At 52.5% G+C, this 19,161-nt stretch overlaps 1 protein-coding gene across 1 annotated transcript in view; it reads right to left on the reverse strand.

Moving 5' to 3' along the window:
* NDUFS4 (NADH:ubiquinone oxidoreductase subunit S4) overlaps positions 1 to 16,617 on the reverse strand; it is a 67,385-nt gene extending 50,768 nt beyond the window's left edge. The window contains exon 1 of the mRNA XM_090278860.1: positions 16,485 to 16,617. Within this exon, the coding sequence (XP_090134986.1) occupies positions 16,485 to 16,582 (98 nt within the window). The 5' untranslated portion in view covers positions 16,583 to 16,617. The remainder of the gene's footprint in view (positions 1 to 16,484) is intronic.
* Positions 16,618 to 19,161: the final 2,544 nt, after the last annotated feature.

The raw sequence follows: 19,161 nt of genomic DNA on the forward strand, positions 1-19,161 counted from the left end.
CCTCTCAGCATCAAGGTCCTTAACTTAGTCACAGGTTACTTCAGAGGTATCAGCATCTTGTTAAAAACATGGTTCTACTGACCAGCATTCTCTACACTCCCCGTCAGATGTGTGTCGGTCTTGGTGGCTGGGCACCAACACTTCTGCTCTCCTACTGAGCACACGGTGACACTGCACTCCCCGCTCTCAGGCCCCACGTGGGCACCTGACTTACATCAGCCAATGAAGTATGAGAGGAACTGACCCAGCAGAAGCTTTAAAAGTCAGTGCCTAGTTACCTACTACTTCTCCTCCATGAAAGGAACCAACATGGTTAGTCTGGGTCCTGAGTGAGGACAAATGGAAGAGCAGAGCGCCCAGCAAGGGACATGGAGCATGAACAAGAAATGAATTTTTGTTATTTTAAGCCACAGGTATTTGGGGGTCTATATCCTGACTGATACAGCTGAATAAGCAATTCTCTACCCGTGTATTTTCCTAGGGAATTCCACATGAGAATTTAAGTGGTGCGCTGTCAGAGTCACGTCAACGGTTTGGGGCTGGGAGTACTCCAGACTGTGTCTACTATTTTCAAGTGAATCAAGACGTCACTTCTAAAAAGCTACAGTTTGGGTCAGTAAGGGCAACATAACCTATCTTCCTATGCCTTCGAAGTTTAGAAGGCGTCAAAACCCATTAGACAATTTGCTTCACACCAGCGTAATAGCACTATTGCACCTGGGACAGCCCACCTAATTTTTTGTAGAAGCCATAAATTTTATCTTCCTTTATCTTCACTTTGAAGTATCCCAATTTGTTGCTTATTTACTTCAGGTTAGGAACCCTTTGGTTTAAAACTCTTAACTGCCATAAAACCTTTGGAATCATATTTGTATCATAAATATATTTAAAACAAAATAATAAATTCAATCACAGAAAAAGATGCTGAATCTACAGGATACGGTAGCTGAACAGACTGGCAGTCTCACAATGTCCCATCAGAGAAAAAGCTAGTTGGTAGGTGTTTACTCTTCAATTCAAAAATCAGTGTCTGTCCATTGGCAAACCTGGCGTTTTCAGCACACAATTTTTTAAAGGCTGGTTATTACATGATTAAAAATACATTTAGGAAAAAAAATCACCAACATATGGACATTTTTTGACTTCATGCAACAATGTGGAAAATGGTCACACAGTGACTTCAGAGTCAGTCGGACCCGTGCTAAGATTCCGGATCTGCCCCTTAAGAGCAATGCGATCTTGAACAAATCCCTTCACGGCACTGCGCCTCCATTTCCTCACCCGCAGAAGTTAGGGTAATAACACCTCCTAGGTGGCTGGCAGAATTAAAGAGCACGTTACGTGACTGGCACGAGTGTCTGCTGTCGAGAGAAATGCACGTCCATTTCTTTCCCTCTAGAAACATGCAGGACCAGTTTGCTGAGCGGCAAGAGAGGAAAGGGAGCCCTGCGAGAGACGAAGAAACACTTCTTTTCCAGATTTTCTCTGAAAAGAATGTAATCAGCCAACTTTCCTTTTTGTGTCCGATGAACCACGCAGACCCCCAACCCCACCGCCCCCCTTCTGTCCCCTCCTCTTCCCTGGGCTCCGTAACAGCCATGACCGGCCTCTTCCACACCACCACGTCGTGACAGCCGAGCATGCCACTCCTCGGTTAAAATCCTTCCCTAGGTGGTGGCAATTTATCTCGAAAAAATGGAAGTGTTTAGGGACCAAGGACCATATTTGTCATTTCCTTTCAAAAAACAATATATTTACATGTGCATTTTGCTCATATACATATATATATGCACATACATTCATATACACAATTTGCTTACCTACTACAGACATAATGCATAAAGGCAAAATGAGCAAAAACAGCAAAATATCAACACTGTCAAGTCTCGGTGGTGGGTTTACGGACTCCCATACTCTGGCACGCGTAAGGGTTTTAGTGAGAGACTGTAACACCGGCAGCAGAATGAACGCTGCGATCAGTAGGCCGTCTGTGGCCAACGGAAAGGAGTGAGGATGCACTTGCTCGAATGTGCGCAGGCGCCCGCGCCAAGTGTAAGACACTAGTCCCAGCGACCTCTCGGGGGGAGGGGACAGCGGCGGGACACGAGCAGGTGGGGGCCCGGGGAGAGAGGGAGGCTCATGCATCATTCACTTGTGTACACACAACGCGGCTGCTCTCTACCCAACGGCGCCGTGAACAGTAATGCCAACCAGACTCCTCCTCACTGCGTCCGGCTACTGTGAGGATCACGTGCGACAAGATACCCCAGGCTTCGGGAAGCCCTGGGCCCTCAGGCAAGGCCCAGTGGGTGTCGCCAGGCCAGCTGCTGGAGTAAGAAGGAAACCTTCGGTAGTCACGGAACTACCGAGAGCACGCAAGTTCATGTTAGTCTCCTCGTGGGACGCTCAGCTACACTCAGGAAGTCTACTGACAAACCTACATTTCAGATACCATTATCAAAATTTGTAAGATTTTTGTAGTGGCATAAATCAAGACCGAAATTCTCTTTCCCAGGTAAAATGAGGGGAATCTGAAAAACAGCCCGGGCACGCGCGAGCCTGGTCAGCAGCCCGGCAGCTGCGCCCCCCAGACCTGCAGAACCGCACCCAGGGTCTGAGCGCCTCTGGGCCTCGGGCCCGCCCTTCCAGGAAGACCCTGCTGCCTGACACAGCCAGGCCTGCCTGCTGCTACGCTCAGTGCCGGTGAGCCCCACTTCTCACCACGGGGCCCGTGAGGCTGCTGTCAGCGGGGGGCCCCCGACTCCGACCTGACCGCGGGCCGTCCCTTTCGTCAGAGCGGATTGCCCACTTCTATCATCGCCAAAGCACCCAGCCTCGGGGAGCCACGAGAAGGTTAGGTGAGGAGCGAGCTCGGTTCCTGATCTAGTCCAGGTAGTTATTAGCAATCATTAGTATTGTTTTTCAAAAAGTAATGTTAAATTAGCAATTAAATTCCATTTAGATATTTTAACTTATTAGCTTAACCCAGAAATGGATTCAGCTACAAAAAAGTTCAGATTAGAAGTAACTAAATAGTAATTCCTTTCCCTAAAGCACTACAGTAGATGTCTGCTACCTGTGACCTATTTCAGAGCAGCTATTTTTTGAAATAAGGCTTAAGTCAAGGAGATACAGTAATAAGTTAGTGTAATTAGGGGTAAGATCTTAATAAAAGAAAAACAGCAAGTACTAGTTAGCAAAGTAGTGTCTCTTTGAAATACAGTATTTAAAAAAATAATTGATGTCTGTAAACCGGACAGACCTATTAATTTGTTTAAAGAGTTTCAAAAAGAATTTTAAAAGTAAGTGTAAAATACGATCTAGATTTTATCTCATAAATGTAACACAAGGCAACATACATGCACAAGCGCACAAAAGGACACATGAGAGAAGCCCCACCCACGCCACATCACAGCGGCTGGCGTGACTAAGAAAACAGCCTGCCTGTTATTCCTTTAACAGTTCCACAGCCTTAACGCCATTCAAGGAAAGCTCACCCACTGCTGTAAGGCCTATCCAAATGCAGCAATAAAACTGTAGCCTACTCGACCGGAACAGGGTAACGAAAACTCTCACTGGCTTCTCTAAGGAAATTACTTAACTGAAACACCTCAGTCTATGACTAAAATAAGTATCGTCAGAACTGTATATTCAATTGAATTTCAATCACAAAACTACTATAATCAATAAAACGAAACATGTAACCAGTACTTTTTCCACTAACTTTCCAAAACACTCCATCTTTTAAAAATACATTTACCTAAAGATTTTTTTTAGAAATTAGAGTATAATTGACATGTCACAATATATTAGTTTCAAGCATATAAGAAAAGGATTCCACGTTTGTATCTATTGTTAAATGATCACAATTAAGCCTGGTCACCATCCATCGCCATTCGGGGCCACCATTTTTCTTCTTGTGATGAGAACTTTTTAAGATCTACTGTCTTAGCAGTATGCAATACAGTATTATTAACTATAATCACTATACCGCACCTTAAAATATTTTGGCTATGTTGACAAATATCCAGTCATAAAATACTCTTTGAAGGGAAATTTGAAAGATCTGGAAGAGTTAATAATTATGACTACCAAATAGTATATCTCTGTTCAAAAACCCAAGGTGAACTCTGCTGACCATATACATTTAAAAATGTACGTGTACCAACTCTCCCGGCCAAGCCGGAGGCCTAGACAGACACGCTGCGTCTCCCTCCACAACTAAGAAGGAACACAACTACCTCAGAACTAGAGACAACCAGAAGTTCCAGAAAATCAAACTGCATGGAAGTCCAGCAAACAAAGATATAAAGAAGAAATACTCATCCACACAGGCAGGAGGGGCGGAGCCGGGGCGGAGAGGACGCGGTGTGGTGGTGGCAGTGGTGGCAGCGGCGGGCCAGCGGAAAGCAGTCACACGTTTAAAAAAGTCAGGAGGGACACCTGGGGAGCGCTCCCAGACCTAAGTCCGTTAATTCTCTCATCGTTCTCCTCAACGCTCATTCGGTTTCCAACCAGGCTCCAGCGTCCAAGCGCGCAGATGTCAGTGACCTAGGGCACCGCTGTCCGGGACGGTGCCATTCAAAGCCCGCGTGGTGTGTCATAAGGAGACAAAGCTCTCCTGTGCTTCCCTGCTTAGGGTGCTTCCGGAGCCCCAACAGCGTGTGAAAACACTGAGTGAAGAAGAAAGGGCGCCTGCCCTCAAAGAACCCGCGTCTAGGGGGACAGGCGCTCTCCCCAAGGCACAGAGGCGAGAACGGGGGTTCGGGGTCACCACCCAGGCCTGAAAGTCAGATCATGCCCCTCAGAGAACGTGATGCTTCACGTGCCACCTGCAGCCGGACCGAAGGTCAACAGGCAGAGGGCGCCAGGTGGACAAGGGCAGGGGAGAGAGAGGCGGGGCAGGGGACCGCCCACGTGTACAGGGCCGCCACCACGGGCAGGCACGCGCGCTGGGCAGCCGGGCGCCTCCTGCGGCACCGAGGGGGACACACGCAGGCTGAGCGCGGGGGCCCGGCACGGCGAGGACGAAGCGCAGCGAGTGTCAGCGCTGGGGCCGGAGGGGAGACGGCCAAGGAGGCCACGCGCGGCGGCGGGGACGGACCAGGGGCGCGGTGGCGGTCGGACAGGCTGAGCGCAGACGGCCGCCGGCTCTCACGGTGCGCAGCTCGGGACAAAGGGACAGGGCCGCTCTCGCACGAGGAGCACGGCCCGCGGCCAGCGCGTGAGGCCCAAACCGCGAACAGTAAAGGCGCCTTCGGAGACCCTCCAGGACGCTCCCTCGGCCCCCAGTGGGGACCCACGCACCGCCTCTCAGCGGTCCAACCCTGGACGCTGGAACAAGGGGCAGCTCCTCTGGCCGAGTCCAGACAGATGATCATTGAGGAGGATAAGGGAAGTTAAAGCGAATTTCCACGTGTTTTAAAAAATATTTCCTCCTCTTGACTTAGTTGCCAGGTGTCCGTGCTGACGTCCCTGAGTGAAGAGTGGAGGATACGCGGATTAACCGTACACAGTGCGGTTTCGGTGTAACAGGTGGCAACTGAAGTCACGCCAGGTGATGAGGCGGGGCAGAGCGCACCAGCGTCCACTGCTGCTGTGACACACGGCCACAGGGCGGACGCAAACAGCGTGACGCGTTCCTGCAGCCCGGGGGTCCTCATCCGGAACCAGGCTCGCAGGGCTGGGGCCCGTGGGTAAGCAAGGCTGGTTCCCTCTGCAGGCTCCAGGGGAGACCCTGCTCCCCGTCCTTCCCGGCTGTCAGAAGGGGCTGCCAGCGCTCCTGGGCTTGCGGTCACGGCACCCCGGTCAAGGCTTCCATGCCGACATCTGTCGCCCCTGGTTCCTCCCACACGCTTCTCAGAAGAACCACTTGATTACACGGGGCCGCCAGCATGATCCAGGACAATCTCTCATCTCAAGATCCTCAACTTCATCGTGTCTGCAAAGCCCCCGGGTCTGGGAGACCAGGAGGCCCAAATGGGCGTGGGCCCAGCCAGCCCAGCACAGAGCGTGCAGAGGGTAAAGACACTGGTAACTCCCCAGCTCTTGCCCTGGATGGTGGGCCCACACAAATTCACTTCGCCATCATGCTTCCTAACACACATTACGTACACGCATGTATATATAAATTATGTAATGTAAAACAGTTTTTAAAAATAAAGAGCTATAAATCGAACTCAAATATTGACAGTTCAAGGAATGGACCAAAGATGAGGGGCACTCAAGAGGAGCTGAAGAGGAGGGAAAATAAAACAGAAGTCAGAGGAAGCGTGAGAAGTCACCCCTGGGACTGCAGAGGTCAGGGGAGATAAGGACTGCGAAGAGCCCATCCATTAGCAGCAGGGCCACTGTCAGCCTTGACGAAAGCTCTCCCAGAGGAATGATGCGCGCCGAAAATAGACGGCAGGGCGCTGAGGCGGGCGGGGGTCACGGTCTGGAAAATGCCAGGTGCAGATCACGCCTTCACAGGCTCAGGAATAAAGTGTTCTTCATAGGCAGAAGCCAAGCTGGTCTGATAATCCAGAAGGAACTAGGAGAATCTAGGAAGGGTTGATTAAAGGAAAAACAAACAAACAAAAACGGTGGGGGCAGGAGAACGGAACAGGAAGAAAGGAAGGAAGAAAAGAAGCCACGGAAGGAAGCAGGACAATGATGATGGCGGTGTTACCCTTCATCAGGCGCCCAGCCTGTGCCAGGCACTGCCCTGCGGACTTCACGGACTTCACGCAACGAACTACGAAGCCCACGTTTCCAAACAGAAAACAGACACGAAGAGAGCAGAGAGGACACCTCAGAGCGAGGATTCAGACGCTGGCGGAGCCGACTTCAGGACGTGCGCCCGGCTCCTGCCACCCCGCCGGGCCGGCGCAGGCGGCAGGAGGCCGCACAGCCAAGGCCCGCTCAGGAGCTCACAGAAACCTCGGGAAAACGGTGCTTCTGGAAGTTCGCGTCGGGGACAACAGTAAGAGATTATGAAGGGAACTGGCCATCACGACTTGAATTCAAAGCCAAAAAACGATATATCAGACGCATTATTAGCACCGCCCCCAAAGCAGGGTAGAGACCCTGGAGCCAGCACCTCTGCTGCTCAGTCTCCGGGCGCGCACCGGTCACTGCACCCCAGGGGCAGCTCCGGCCCCCCTCCGACAGCCGCCTGCTCCGCCTCGGGGTCCGCAGGAGCCCCAGCAGAGCTCCGTGCAGCGACAGTCAGCACCTTCTGCCACCAGACGGGAAGCAGACCGGTGGGTGAGCGTGCGAGCCCACCCCTGCCACCTGGACGGCACTGCGACACTGAGCAACGTCCCGGGGCTTCGCGGGGGGCTCACGCCTCTTCCTCCCCCTTCCCCGCCTGCCCCCTGGCCCTCACTGGTGGGCCCTGTCCGCTCGCAGGCAAACCGCCCACGCCCAGACCCTGTCCCAGACCCCACTTCAGGCAGCAGCTGCCTCTGCGGGAACGCCACCCCACGCACGGCCGCTGAGCCGGCGCTGCAAGGCCGTCCCCGCCAGGGGTCCGCAGAAGTGCAGCCTCCGAGACTAGAAATTACAAATATTTGTTGACTGAGCGAACAACTTTAGCAAAGTCTCCGAGTTCACTAGGAAAAAAGGTTAATAAGTCAGCCTACACCACGTATACAAACACCATTTGTTCCCTAAAGGAATCGCAATGTAAACTAACCCGGCCCCTCACTCCTGCTCAGGACGGCCCGCCTTCCGTCCCTCCTGAGCGCCTGTAACGCACACGCGCACGATCAGCAGTATCATCAGCGTGATGCAAAGTGACTATTAGAGCAAATCCTTACTGTAATTCAGTCTGTTTAATCTGACTCGGTTGAGTGTCTCCCCCAAAGTTTTTTTAACTTGGTACCAAAGACATGGATTCCCAGTCCGTACCGGGGAACTGAGCAATGAGACACCGGCCCGAAAACCCGTCCATCGGGGGAGACGCCTGCCACACAGGAGACGGCACCCGAAGTCGCTGCTGCCGCCCTGGCCGCCCGCGCGTGCCCTTCCCACCATTCGCTAATGCAGCCAATTCCCTCTTCGTGCCTAAGCCAGTCCCTGAGCTTCTAGGTTTCTGTCCCTTGTAACTGCGAGGTCTGCCCCAAGAGCAGTACAGACGAAACGCTGTGCAGACTAATGCTCTCTCGGGAGGGGCTCCGAGGCCCGGGACCCGCGAATGCCCCAGAAAGGCAGCTCTGGTTTAGCAGACAGGAGTGCATACGGCTCTAGAGAGAAGTCACCAAAACTCCCCCCCAGGTACTCAAAACAGACCTCTGACTCCCGCCCCCTCCCGCAGTGGTTAAGATATATTGGCTGGGGGTCTACATCTCCGACTCTATGTACTTCCCGACCCCTCACATGTACCTCTTATTAAATGGTACAATTTCCAGTGAGGGCGCATGAACTCTGAAACCCTTCCTTCGCCCACTTCTGAGGTTCTGATGGTAACTCCTCCCTTCCTCCCACAGTCAGAACCGGTGGTTCACGATCTGGTCCTTGGAAGCCCTTTCTGAGTCAGCTTTGGACCTTCTCGATCTAGTCATGGTGCCAAAGTGCAAGATGCATTTGAATCCAGCTTAAGAGTAACCCTGGAGCGCAGCAGGGTGAGACGCAGTCTGCACTGTGCACCCCGCCTCGCCAGGGAAGGACGCCCGGAACAGCTCTGTGAAGGCTGAACACAGCGCAGGCTGGCAGGGAAGCCACCAGTGTCTGTAGGACCCCCCCCCCCCCCAACAAGGAGCTGACCCTGTGTGTTCCCACCAGCATCCTCACCAGAACTAAGGCAGCAGGAAGGCCACAGCCAGCACCTCCCCAGAAGCACTCCGGCCCAAGGAGCTGGTAATGCACGAGGAGAACTGGGTGAATGTGGGAACCGCCCCCATTTCCTCTCTCCTGTTCTCATGAAACATGCACCAGCCAGAGGCAATCCCAAGGCCACCTGGAAACCTGCTGGAGCCAGAACTGAGGGGGGGAAATCGCCCTCTCCATGCAGTTCTTATGCTAACAAGGTAGGGCCAGCACCTACTTCCCGTGTCCTGCCGCCAGTCGCCGCTGCTGGGAGAGCAAGGTAACAAGAGCCACAGGCTTCGGGGTGGAAACGGTCACGGGAAAACCCAGGGAACTGGGCTTTCAGAACATAATAGCATTAAACTAGAAATAAGTAACAGAAAGATGGGAACATCTCCAAATACTTGGAAATGAAACAAAGCATCTCTAAATAATCCACGCATCAAAGAGGAAATCTCAAGGGAAATAAGAAAATATTTGGAACCAAATGAAAATAAAATATGTCAAAATTTGTGGATGAAACGAAAGCAATTCAAGATAAGAAAACAATTCCCAGCTCATTTGATGAGTTCAAATCTCAACAAATACAGTACAAAAAAAGAAAACCACAGACCAATATACTTTATAAACATTAAATGTAAAAATCCCCCGCAAAATATTAGCAAATCAAATACAGTGATACATAAAAAAGAATTAAACAACATGACTAAGTGGAGTTTATCCTGAGAATGCAAGGCTGGTTTGATATCTGAAAATCAATCAATATCAATCGATGCTGGGAAGGCATCAAACTGTAACACTCATACATGATAAAAAAACTATTAGCAAACTAGGAGTAGGGAAAAAACTTCCTGAATCTACAAAAGGCATTTCTACAAGAAAAAACAGGCGTCTATATAACATTACGAGATGGTGAGAAACGGAATATTTCCCCCTAAGACTGGGAAATGGCAAGAATGTCTGCTGTCATCACTCTTGTGTAACAAACACTCTTCCGTAAACCAGAAGAAACAAACGTCTTAAAGATCAGGAACTCCAACCCCCCTCCCCCGGAAAAAACTGACCCTATACACAGACAACACAATTACCTACTTAAAAATCCCAATGAATGTAAAAAATACTTATAGAACTAACAAGTGAATTTGGCAAGGTTGCAGAATTAAAGTCAACACACAAAAATCAATCCTATTTCTGCATACAGCAATGTATAATTAGCAACTAAAACTTTTAAACAATCATTTACCATAGCTCCCCAATCTGAGATACTCAGACATAAATCTAACAACACATATACAGGATCTGTACATTCAAACTCTGAATCATTAATGAAAAACGTTAATAAAATAACTGAAGAGATATACCATGTTTACGGACCGGGAGACTCACCACAGTAAAATGAGAACTCTCAAATTAATGACGAGATTTCAAACAATGCCATTCAAATCCCACCTGGGTTTTCCGCAGCCCTAGATAGGCTGAGTCTAAATTTTAGGTAGCTAGGATGGCGAGGGAACTAGAATGGCCTAATGCTGAAAAAGAAGGAAACCAGAAGACTCGCAACGACTCAATTACAACACACACTGACTATAAATCTCTCCTAATCCGGAAAGTGTAATATTGCTACAAGGAACGAGTGGAGAATACAAAACAGACCCGAACAAACACAGTCACCTCAATGCTGACAAAGGCAAAAGCAATTCAATCGAAAAAGGACAATCTTTACAATAAATGGGAGAACAGGTGTACATCTGTCTATGTGCAAAAAAGTTAACCTCAACTCAAATCTCACTCCTTGTACAAAAGTTCGCGTGAAATGGATCAGAGATCTGGATGTAAAACATAACACATCAAAACCTCAGGCGGATAACACAGAAAAAACCTCATGGTCTAAGGTTAGGCAAGGAGCTCTTAGATATGAAAACAGAAGCCGTGTCCACAAAAGAAAAACTATGGTAAACGGGCCTTTACCAAAGTTTAAAGCTTTCACCCTGTAAAAGATACTGTTAGAAGACTAAAAAGGGGAAAAAATCAGATTGGGAGAAAATACCTGCAAGCCACGCATATAACAAAGGACTTATATCCAGAATATGCTAAGAACTCTCAAAGCTCAACAGTAAGAAAATAACCCATTCAGTTCAAAGAAGAATACTGGCAAAACGGCACGCACCTGAAGGACCACCGCAAAGGGACGGTAAAGCGTGGAAGATCATGGCCGTTGGCACACGGGTGACCAGCGGGACGGCCGAGCCCGGCGCGCAGACGCCCAGGGAGGATGGGGGATGGCGCGTGTCGTCAGCGGCCTGATGGCTGCCGTGTGCACAGGAGTAAGGGCTTTTCCAGCTGGTACTAAAGGGAAGCATCGTTCGTCAGCGTGTCTAAGGGTGGGAGGGTTTTCCAGGGCCACCAGATGTCCCCATGTGCTCCTCGGCTGCTGGATAATCAAGAAGCAGGAATTTCTAGACATTCTTGCATTAAAGAAAGTTGGAACAGAATGGTCCTAGAATTTTCTCCTCATGCACTACATGAAGCTATCAACTGTAACTTCTAGAGTCAACCTACCAAAGTAGGAGGCAGTTACCATCAAAAAAGGTATTGCTTCCTGCCAAAATATCACCTTCCGCTGCACAAAAGTAAATATTACAAAGCACTCTAAGTTCCAAATTTTAAGACTAAATAAAATCTTAACAAAAACCATGTTGAGCCCTATTTAATTCTCCAAATCTCATTTGTACTAAGAATATTAAAATTAAATTACTAATGTCTAATTAGATCTCATTTCATTTTAGACTTAAAAGACAAAAACGTATAAAATAAGTTCCATGCAAATTTCTGTACTTTAATGAAATCTCTTGAAAAAGAAGTGCCCTTTCACACACAGAGTGGCAGGCCTCAGAAGGGCCAGAACATCTGCATTCACTTTAAAGCTCATCAAGACGGACTGACATTTTTAGGAGAAGCAGATGGCTTGCTGAACGGCCATCTAGAACAGAGGCTTTTGTCTGGTACACCCGATCCAAGGCCCATTTGCTCACATACGGGGCGGCTGAACAGGGAAGGAAGCACATCTCTGAGTCCTCGAAGACACAGAGAAGCAAAGCCCGCACCACGCCCTGCGAAGCGCTCAGCAGAACGCCCGCGTGGGCGGCCAGGCCTGCGCCCCACTGCTCTCCACGTCTGAAATAACTGCAAGGAGTCGCTGAAACAAAGGGCTCTAGAAAAGCAGGAAGCCTCCTTGGGGAACTGCGTCCACCCAAGACCACCTCCCTACAAAAGGCATTTCCATCCTAAAGGGTGAAACACTTTCTTCTTAAAACCTCGCAGGGCAGAGTTCAACAGCTGCGCGACATTAAACCCGAGCCCGGCCCAGAGGAAGGACGGGCGTCCCTCGGGAGCAGGAAAGAGGGCCTGCCCGCTTTCTCCAAGACCCCCAGGACTCCGGCTCTGCCTCAAAGGGGAGTCTCCCCAAGAAAGCGCCTCTATCCAGTGCATGGGTGAAAAGCATCAAACAGTTTAAATGAGGAAAGTAGGCAACAATCAAAGCATTTTTGTTTGCTTCTGGAAACCTCCATCCCTCCCCCAAGGAAAAGGTGCATTTTGAAGTGTTTCGAGATGTGCATAAAAATTATTTAAAAAAATTAAGTAGTGTCCAGCCCTGGCTTCCCGTCAGACCGCCAGGAAGCTAAGCTCCGCCCTAAACTTAGTGGACCAGCATATACCGGGGCCAACGTATCTGGACTCCTATGTCCACAGCAGGTGAACCCGACGTGCAGCAAGTGTCTGAACAGAGCATGATCCCATGAAGGAAAAGGTAAAGCCCAGTGAGGGCCCTGGCCGGGTAGGTCAGTGGTTAGAGCATCGTCCCCACAGGCCAAGGTCGCGGGTTCCATCCCCGGTCAGGGCACAAGCAAGAAGGAACTGGTGAAGGCATCAATACGTGGAACAAATTGGTGTTTCTGTTTCTAACTCTATCTATTTCTAAAATCGATTTTTTTTAAATTGTGTCTAGGGAGTAAAGGCAGGGAGAAAAGGTCTCATCTGAGCAAGTAACTAGTTCTAAAGAACCTTAGGTTGTACTCACTCATCAAATGCTCAGGACAGCAGAAGGAGGATTGGAAACAGAGCTCTGAATTGCTCTCATGCCCTCACTTGAAGCACAAAAGACTTAGAATGGTTTGCTAAAATCCCCAGCACTTAGAGGAAAGCTGTCACGGGCAGTGCGGCCTCTGAATAACTCAGGTGCAGTACGGGTCCCTCGGCACCTCTGGGATCGGAACACCGAAGTTGTAACAAGAGCTCCTGTATTACCTGTAACTACCTGTCAGCCTGAGACAAGCCCAGGGCTGTAGTCCCCGCCATCAGAGCGTCATTAAGCCGACTTTATTTTACACAAAATTCTAACGGGTTTACTTGCTTGATACTCAAACCCATGAAAAGCCAAAACGGGCGGCGACCCTGCTAGAGGGGGAGCAGAGCCGTCACGGGAGGACCCGGACGCCATCGAAGGGCAGACCCAAGAGCTCGGGGCACAGCCGACGCCGAATACGAACAGCGGCTGCTTCGCTCGGGCCCCCGGGGCCAGACGGCGGGGCAGGCCGTTCCGCTCCCCCTGCCAATGCACACGGGGCGTGTTCTGTGTTCCAGAGCGCGAGAGTGGGAAAGTCGTTACCTATAGGAAGTCTCTCACCCAAAATAATTACAAAACCGACAGGAAAATAAGTCCCAACTGAAAAACGCACAGGAGAGAGAAAGAACCCCGATCCCCCCCCCCCGGGAGACTCCCTTGGTACAGAAGGAGCAGTGGCGTCAAAGCAAAGGCGCTCTCGCGAAGAGCCTGCCTCACCCCGAGGTCGAGGACCCAGGGAAGGTGCTGAGGCTCGGTGTGCTGTCACCAGACGTCATAACTGTCACTGTGGCAGCCGGCACGTTCCCTGGGACCGCTAAGTCAGCCTGTTTCCAAGCAGCGCGGAGGCGCCCCTGGAGATCCTGCGGGGTGGGTTCCAGACCCCCCCAGTCACGCGGGCCCCGCCATAACGCGGGCCTCACGACAGAGCGAGGCATGATCTTTCTGCTGGTTTAAGGTCTTGCCTTCAATCTGTAAAGACACACCCTCTGCTCAGTCCAGTAAAGCCACGCACGAGAAAAGGCAGGAAGCCTGTGAACCGAAACGTGTCTCCTCTGTGCCTGTCCCCTCATCTGAAAAAGACAGTGACGAAGAACACCTGTGTTCACAGGATTCCCACGAGAACCACCTGAGATAATACAGGGAGTCCCTAGTGCAGTGGCTAATACACGGTGAGAAATACATGTTAGCTATTCGTCATTTGTGCTCGAAATGAAAACCATAAAGGATCTCCAACTTTCACCCAGGGATACGACACATTTTAGAAGCTTTTCCAAAATGTTTTACTCTGTACCCAGCCCACACCAACTGGAGACCCCCGCTACGTGTATCACACGGGACTGAACTGCTGTCTTTCCCCACTGAGCCCCATGGATCATAAACTCTTCAAAACGTCACGTATCAAGGAACTAGTATGAATGACCCACGGACGTGGACAACGGGGTGGGGACTGACTGTGGGAGAGGGGTGGGCAGGGAGGGGGCAGCAATGGAGGAAAAAGGGGGACACCTGTAATAGTACAACAATAAATAAATCAAAAGAAAAAGAAAAAAGAAAAAAACGGCATGTAGAGCAGCTTGCGGGGAACAAGTCTAACAGTCGCACTCGGTTGCTATATTCCAGAAAGCCCTCCTGTCTCATGAGCAGCTTCTCCGAATAAATTCGTTTCCACCTCAGATGTGAATACGAGTCGTCGGGAGACCGGCCACAGGAACGTGCGCACGGAGAAACCTGTTCCCGACGACTTCTGTCCGGAAGCAAGCAGCTCGGGGGAGCACCCCAAACTCGCCGCATTGTGAACGGTCAGAACGCAGCAGGCGGCGCGCACTGACACCCGCGTTCACCGGGCGGCCGCGGAGCCCACGTGTTCCTCTGCCGTCGCGTGGCCCTGGCGGCGCTTAGGCGCTTTCACCTCCATTCGAAACCCTTTTGTTAGACTGCATGGGGACAGCTGTCATGTCAGCGTGCGTTTAGAAACAAAACTGGGCGAAACGGGTGCGTTCTGGTGTAGCCCTTTTCATGCTGACGATGAAGGAAACACGCAACATTTCGGCACATTGTGCTTTTTTATTTCAAGAAACGGAAAAACGCAACTGAGACGCAAGAAAGGGTGCGCGCGGCGTGTGGAGGCGCCGTGACGGCTCGGACGCGGCAGGGGCGGGGTGCCAAGTCCCCCGGCAGCGCCGACGTCAGCCGCACAGCTCGCTGCTGCCTCTGCCCCCGGGAAGCCCACGGCGGGACGGAGCCGACGTCCTCAAAACGTCCAGATAAATACAGTTACCGGTGAAACGAAAACGTGTCTTTCGTTTACGGAAAGCACTAGGCGGCCTTCCTGGCCAGCGCAACACTCCCAGGCTGCGGCCCCAGCGCCAAAACCTCGCGGTGACACGCGGCGGAGCACGCGTCTGCGGGCGTGGGCGCGCGGCCGTGGCAGGGCGGAGACGGCGTCCGGAAAACTCGGGGAAACGGGGGACCGGAGGATGAAGTACCGCGGCGGCCGTAAGTGTCACCGCTGTAAAAGCGCCTCGAGACCCAGCAGTGACAGCAACGACCTCCGAATGACGGCGAGGCTTTAACTGGCTCCTGGATGGGGACCCTCCCGGCGTGACCACGGGCCTTGGAAAACTTAACCTCCGGGGCTTTCACCGACAATGACTTCCCACCACGCGTCCCTCCCAGGCAGATGCGGGCGTAAAACGGGGGTCCGTTCAGGAAGCCAGGCAACACCCCTCAAGGCCCAGAGGAATTCAGCCCCCAGCCCCGCAGGGAAGGGCCGGAGGGGCGGGCCAGCAGGTGACCCCCCCCCCAGGTAGGGACGAGGGGCGGGCCAGCAGGTGACCCCCCCCAGGCAGGGACGAGGGGCGGGCCAGCAAGTGACCCCACCCCCAGGTAAGGACGGAGGAACGAGGGGCGGGCCAGCAGGTGACCCCCCCCCCCCCCAGGAAAGGACGGAGGGACGAGGGGCGGGCCAGCAGGTGACCCCCCCCCCAGGTGAGGACGGAGGGACGAGGGGCGGGCCAGCAGGTGACCCCCCCCAGGTAAGGACGGGAGGGACGAGGGGCGGGCCAGCAGGTGACCCCCCCCCCAGGTGAGGACGGAGGGACGAGGGGCGGGCCAGCAGGTGACCCCCCCCCCAGGTTAAGGACAGAGGGACGAGGGGCGGGCCAGCAGGTGACCCGCCCCCAGGAAAGGACGGAGGGACGGGGGGCGGGCCAGCAGGTGACCCCCCCCAGGTGAGGACGGAGGGACGAGGGGCGGGCCAGCAGGTGACCCCTCCCCCAGGTAAGGACGGAGGGACGCGCCCGCAGGTGGAAGACCGAGGGCTCGGGGAGCGGGGCCCCGGTGCGACTCCGCCCCTTTTCTGGCCTCGGCGGCCGCTCGAGGACACCCCGCCCGGAGACCTGCCCCACGGCCCCAGGACACCGAGCACCCCTGCCACCGCCCGGCTACCGGGCCCGCGACCTCCCCAGCAGCGCCGGCCCCGAGGCCTTCCCCGGGGGCCCCGCCGCAGCGACCGCGCCGCGGTGCGGGAGACGCCCGAGAGCCTGAGGAAGCAGCCTGGCAGTCCCGTTACCTGGTCGGAACCCGGGGGAGGGGCACGGCAGCCGCGGCCGCGGCCCGGCCGCCCCACAGCGCCCGCCGCAGCGCCTCTGACATTGAGACCGCCGCCATGTTGCCGCACGCGCACGCGCACGCCGGACGGGCCGCCGCGCAGGACAAACTTCCGCGGCCCGCGGCGCGGTGGGCGGGGCCTGCAGTCCCAGGCCGGGGCGGGGGCGGGGCCGGGGCTGTGCTTGGAGACAGATGCGCAGCTGCTCCGGGTGTACCCGGTGCCCCGTTACCGCGTGATTGTTGTTGTTGTTGCTTTGACTGCCTGCTTGAGGGAAGACCGACGGAGAATACTTGACAATTAAAGCACCTGCAGCCCATAACTTTTTCCAAGGACTCCGAACATTCAGGGCTGAGCCCGCGGGGAGAGCCAGAGGGCCCTTTCGGGGCTTGAGGAGCCCCCGCGGCGCTTGTGCAGTGTTGCCAGATTGCGTTCGCCAGCCCCCAGGACCGGGCTGTGTCCCGAGGGATGTGCCCTGCCTGTGACCCTCGTTGCCCAGCGAGACACACGTGGCCTGGCACGGGGTGTTTTGTTTTGTTTTGTTTTTTGATGTGTGGATGTGTGTAAAAAACTCATGGTACATAATACTGGATGCCACTGCATTCCCAGTAGTTTCCGAATGTGTGGTCCTAGCCCACAGCCGCCAAGATGATGAACGCTCCACCCACGTAAAGCAAAAAAGTCATCTTCTAAGACACCTGTTGGAAATACGTTTGTAGTGTGGGCTCCTGACCTTAAGAACAATGAATGTATAAAATAAAAAGCAGGCTCGTCTGTGGGTGTTTTTTTTTTAAGAGATTTAAAAAAAGAAAACAGAACGCTACGTCCTTTAGAATGAAGCATGTGGAAATAGAGCCTTTAGTAAAAGAATAGGGTTACCTGGAGGCCGGGGAATGACTTGCTTCTGCTCTGTGGCTCGTCCTCGTCGGCAGCCGTCCGTCTCGAGAGACGATGGTGTAGCTTCTTAAGAGTCTATCTGCACCGCCGAGAATGGCTGTGCAGTCCGACTCGGGAGTGACACGGTATCTGTCTCCTCCCGTGTTGAATCGACATCTTGCGATGACGCTGGAGTGTCCTCTCCAGTGAAGCTGAAGCTACAGAGCCTGGGCAGGGTGATACGGAGGGTCTGCTGTTGCCCAAGCAGCAGACCCCCCCTCTCTTCGCAGCTGAAGGGTCCAAGGGAAAGACGGAGTCAATACAGCTTGGCTTCAGGTGCGCCGCAGGAGTTGCCGGTGTTGACTACAACGTCAAACCGCCTTAGGGACTCCAGCTCCGGATTTTCTGTCGGGGTTTACTCCCTTAGCCTTTCCCCTGAAGAGGTATGCCGCAAGGCAGCGGAGGTTTTTTGGAGTCAGAGTTTTCCTTCTCTGGCTCTGTGGCTAATTAAAGGGAAACGTAATACATACAGAAACGGGAAAGGAAGGGATTCAGCACCATTAGCACCTGGAACCAAAGAGAGGGAGCCAGTCCAGGGGAAGACAAAATGCACAGAAACATCAAGGAAGATGAGGGAGGGAGACGTCTCATGGAACTTTCTATAAAATGTTTTATTTTGAAATAGAGATTTCACAGAAAATTGCAACAGTAGTACAGAGACGTGTTAGGTGCTCTGCACTGAGTTTCTCCTATTGATTACATTTTAAATAACTCTAATACAGTATCAAAGCCAGGAACTCTGCTTCCATTTGTATGATTTTGACATTTCAGGAATGTTATGTAAATGGACTCCGGCAGTATATGAGTTTGGTTTCTGTCATCCAGGATAATCCCCCTGAAGCCCACCCACGCTATTGCATGTATCAATAGGTAGTTCCTTTTTATTGTTGAGTAGCATTCCATGGTGTGCTTATCAGAATTTTCCAGAAAAACACCACCAGTAGGATAAAGACAAAGTCCGTTCACCTAATCTGACAGGCTTCAGGTCTGTCCCCCACCCTCCTGTCAGGCCCCCGACTGTGTCTCTGTCCTGCCCTGGAGCTTTTCACTCTCTGTTGCCTGCTGGGATGGTCTTCAGTGTCTTATCTAGTCGCTTCCCTGCCTTTAGGGACACGGCCGAGACAGACCCTGCGGCAGCATCTGCAGGAGTCTTATCGGCATCTCCCTCCTGCCCCTGGCCTGACTGCTGCTGAAGGGAGAAAAGCCAGTGTCCCTGCGGCCTGTCACCCACCAGACCCAGTAAGCAGCGGCAGGGGTTGGATCTCGATGGGCGCTTTGTTCAGAGGGTCCGCGATCAGAGAAGACGGTGGGTTTGTACCCTAACAGACCATCTTCAGTTCCATTATAAACAGTCCCTTTTTGTGAGAAGAAGAAAAGTGTAGGTAAGGGGTTTGGAGTTCAGGGGAAAAAGTTAATAAAAATAAAAAATAAAAAAGTTAAGCTGCAGCGTTCTTTCCTCTGTGCCTTGGGGCGTGGCCTCTGTGTCCTGGGTGGGGTCGCCTCACCCTGGAGCACAGGGGCTCAGATACCGTCCTGATGGCCTGCAGTCCTCCTGGAGCACAAAGGTGGAGCTGCTTCCGGCCAGGGAGTCACAGTGGGTCAGACCCTCAGGTCCTGACACAGCTTTTTACAGACATCGGTCCCCTAGGCTTAGTAGCTGTTCCCGGAAACTAAAAGGTCGCAACATTTGAGACGCCCATCACTA

The sequence above is a fragment of the Furipterus horrens genome, unplaced genomic scaffold (genome assembly GCF_987537825.1).
Source record: "Furipterus horrens unplaced genomic scaffold, mFurHor1.1.pri manual_scaffold_5, whole genome shotgun sequence".
NCBI lineage: Eukaryota > Metazoa > Chordata > Mammalia > Chiroptera > Furipteridae > Furipterus > Furipterus horrens.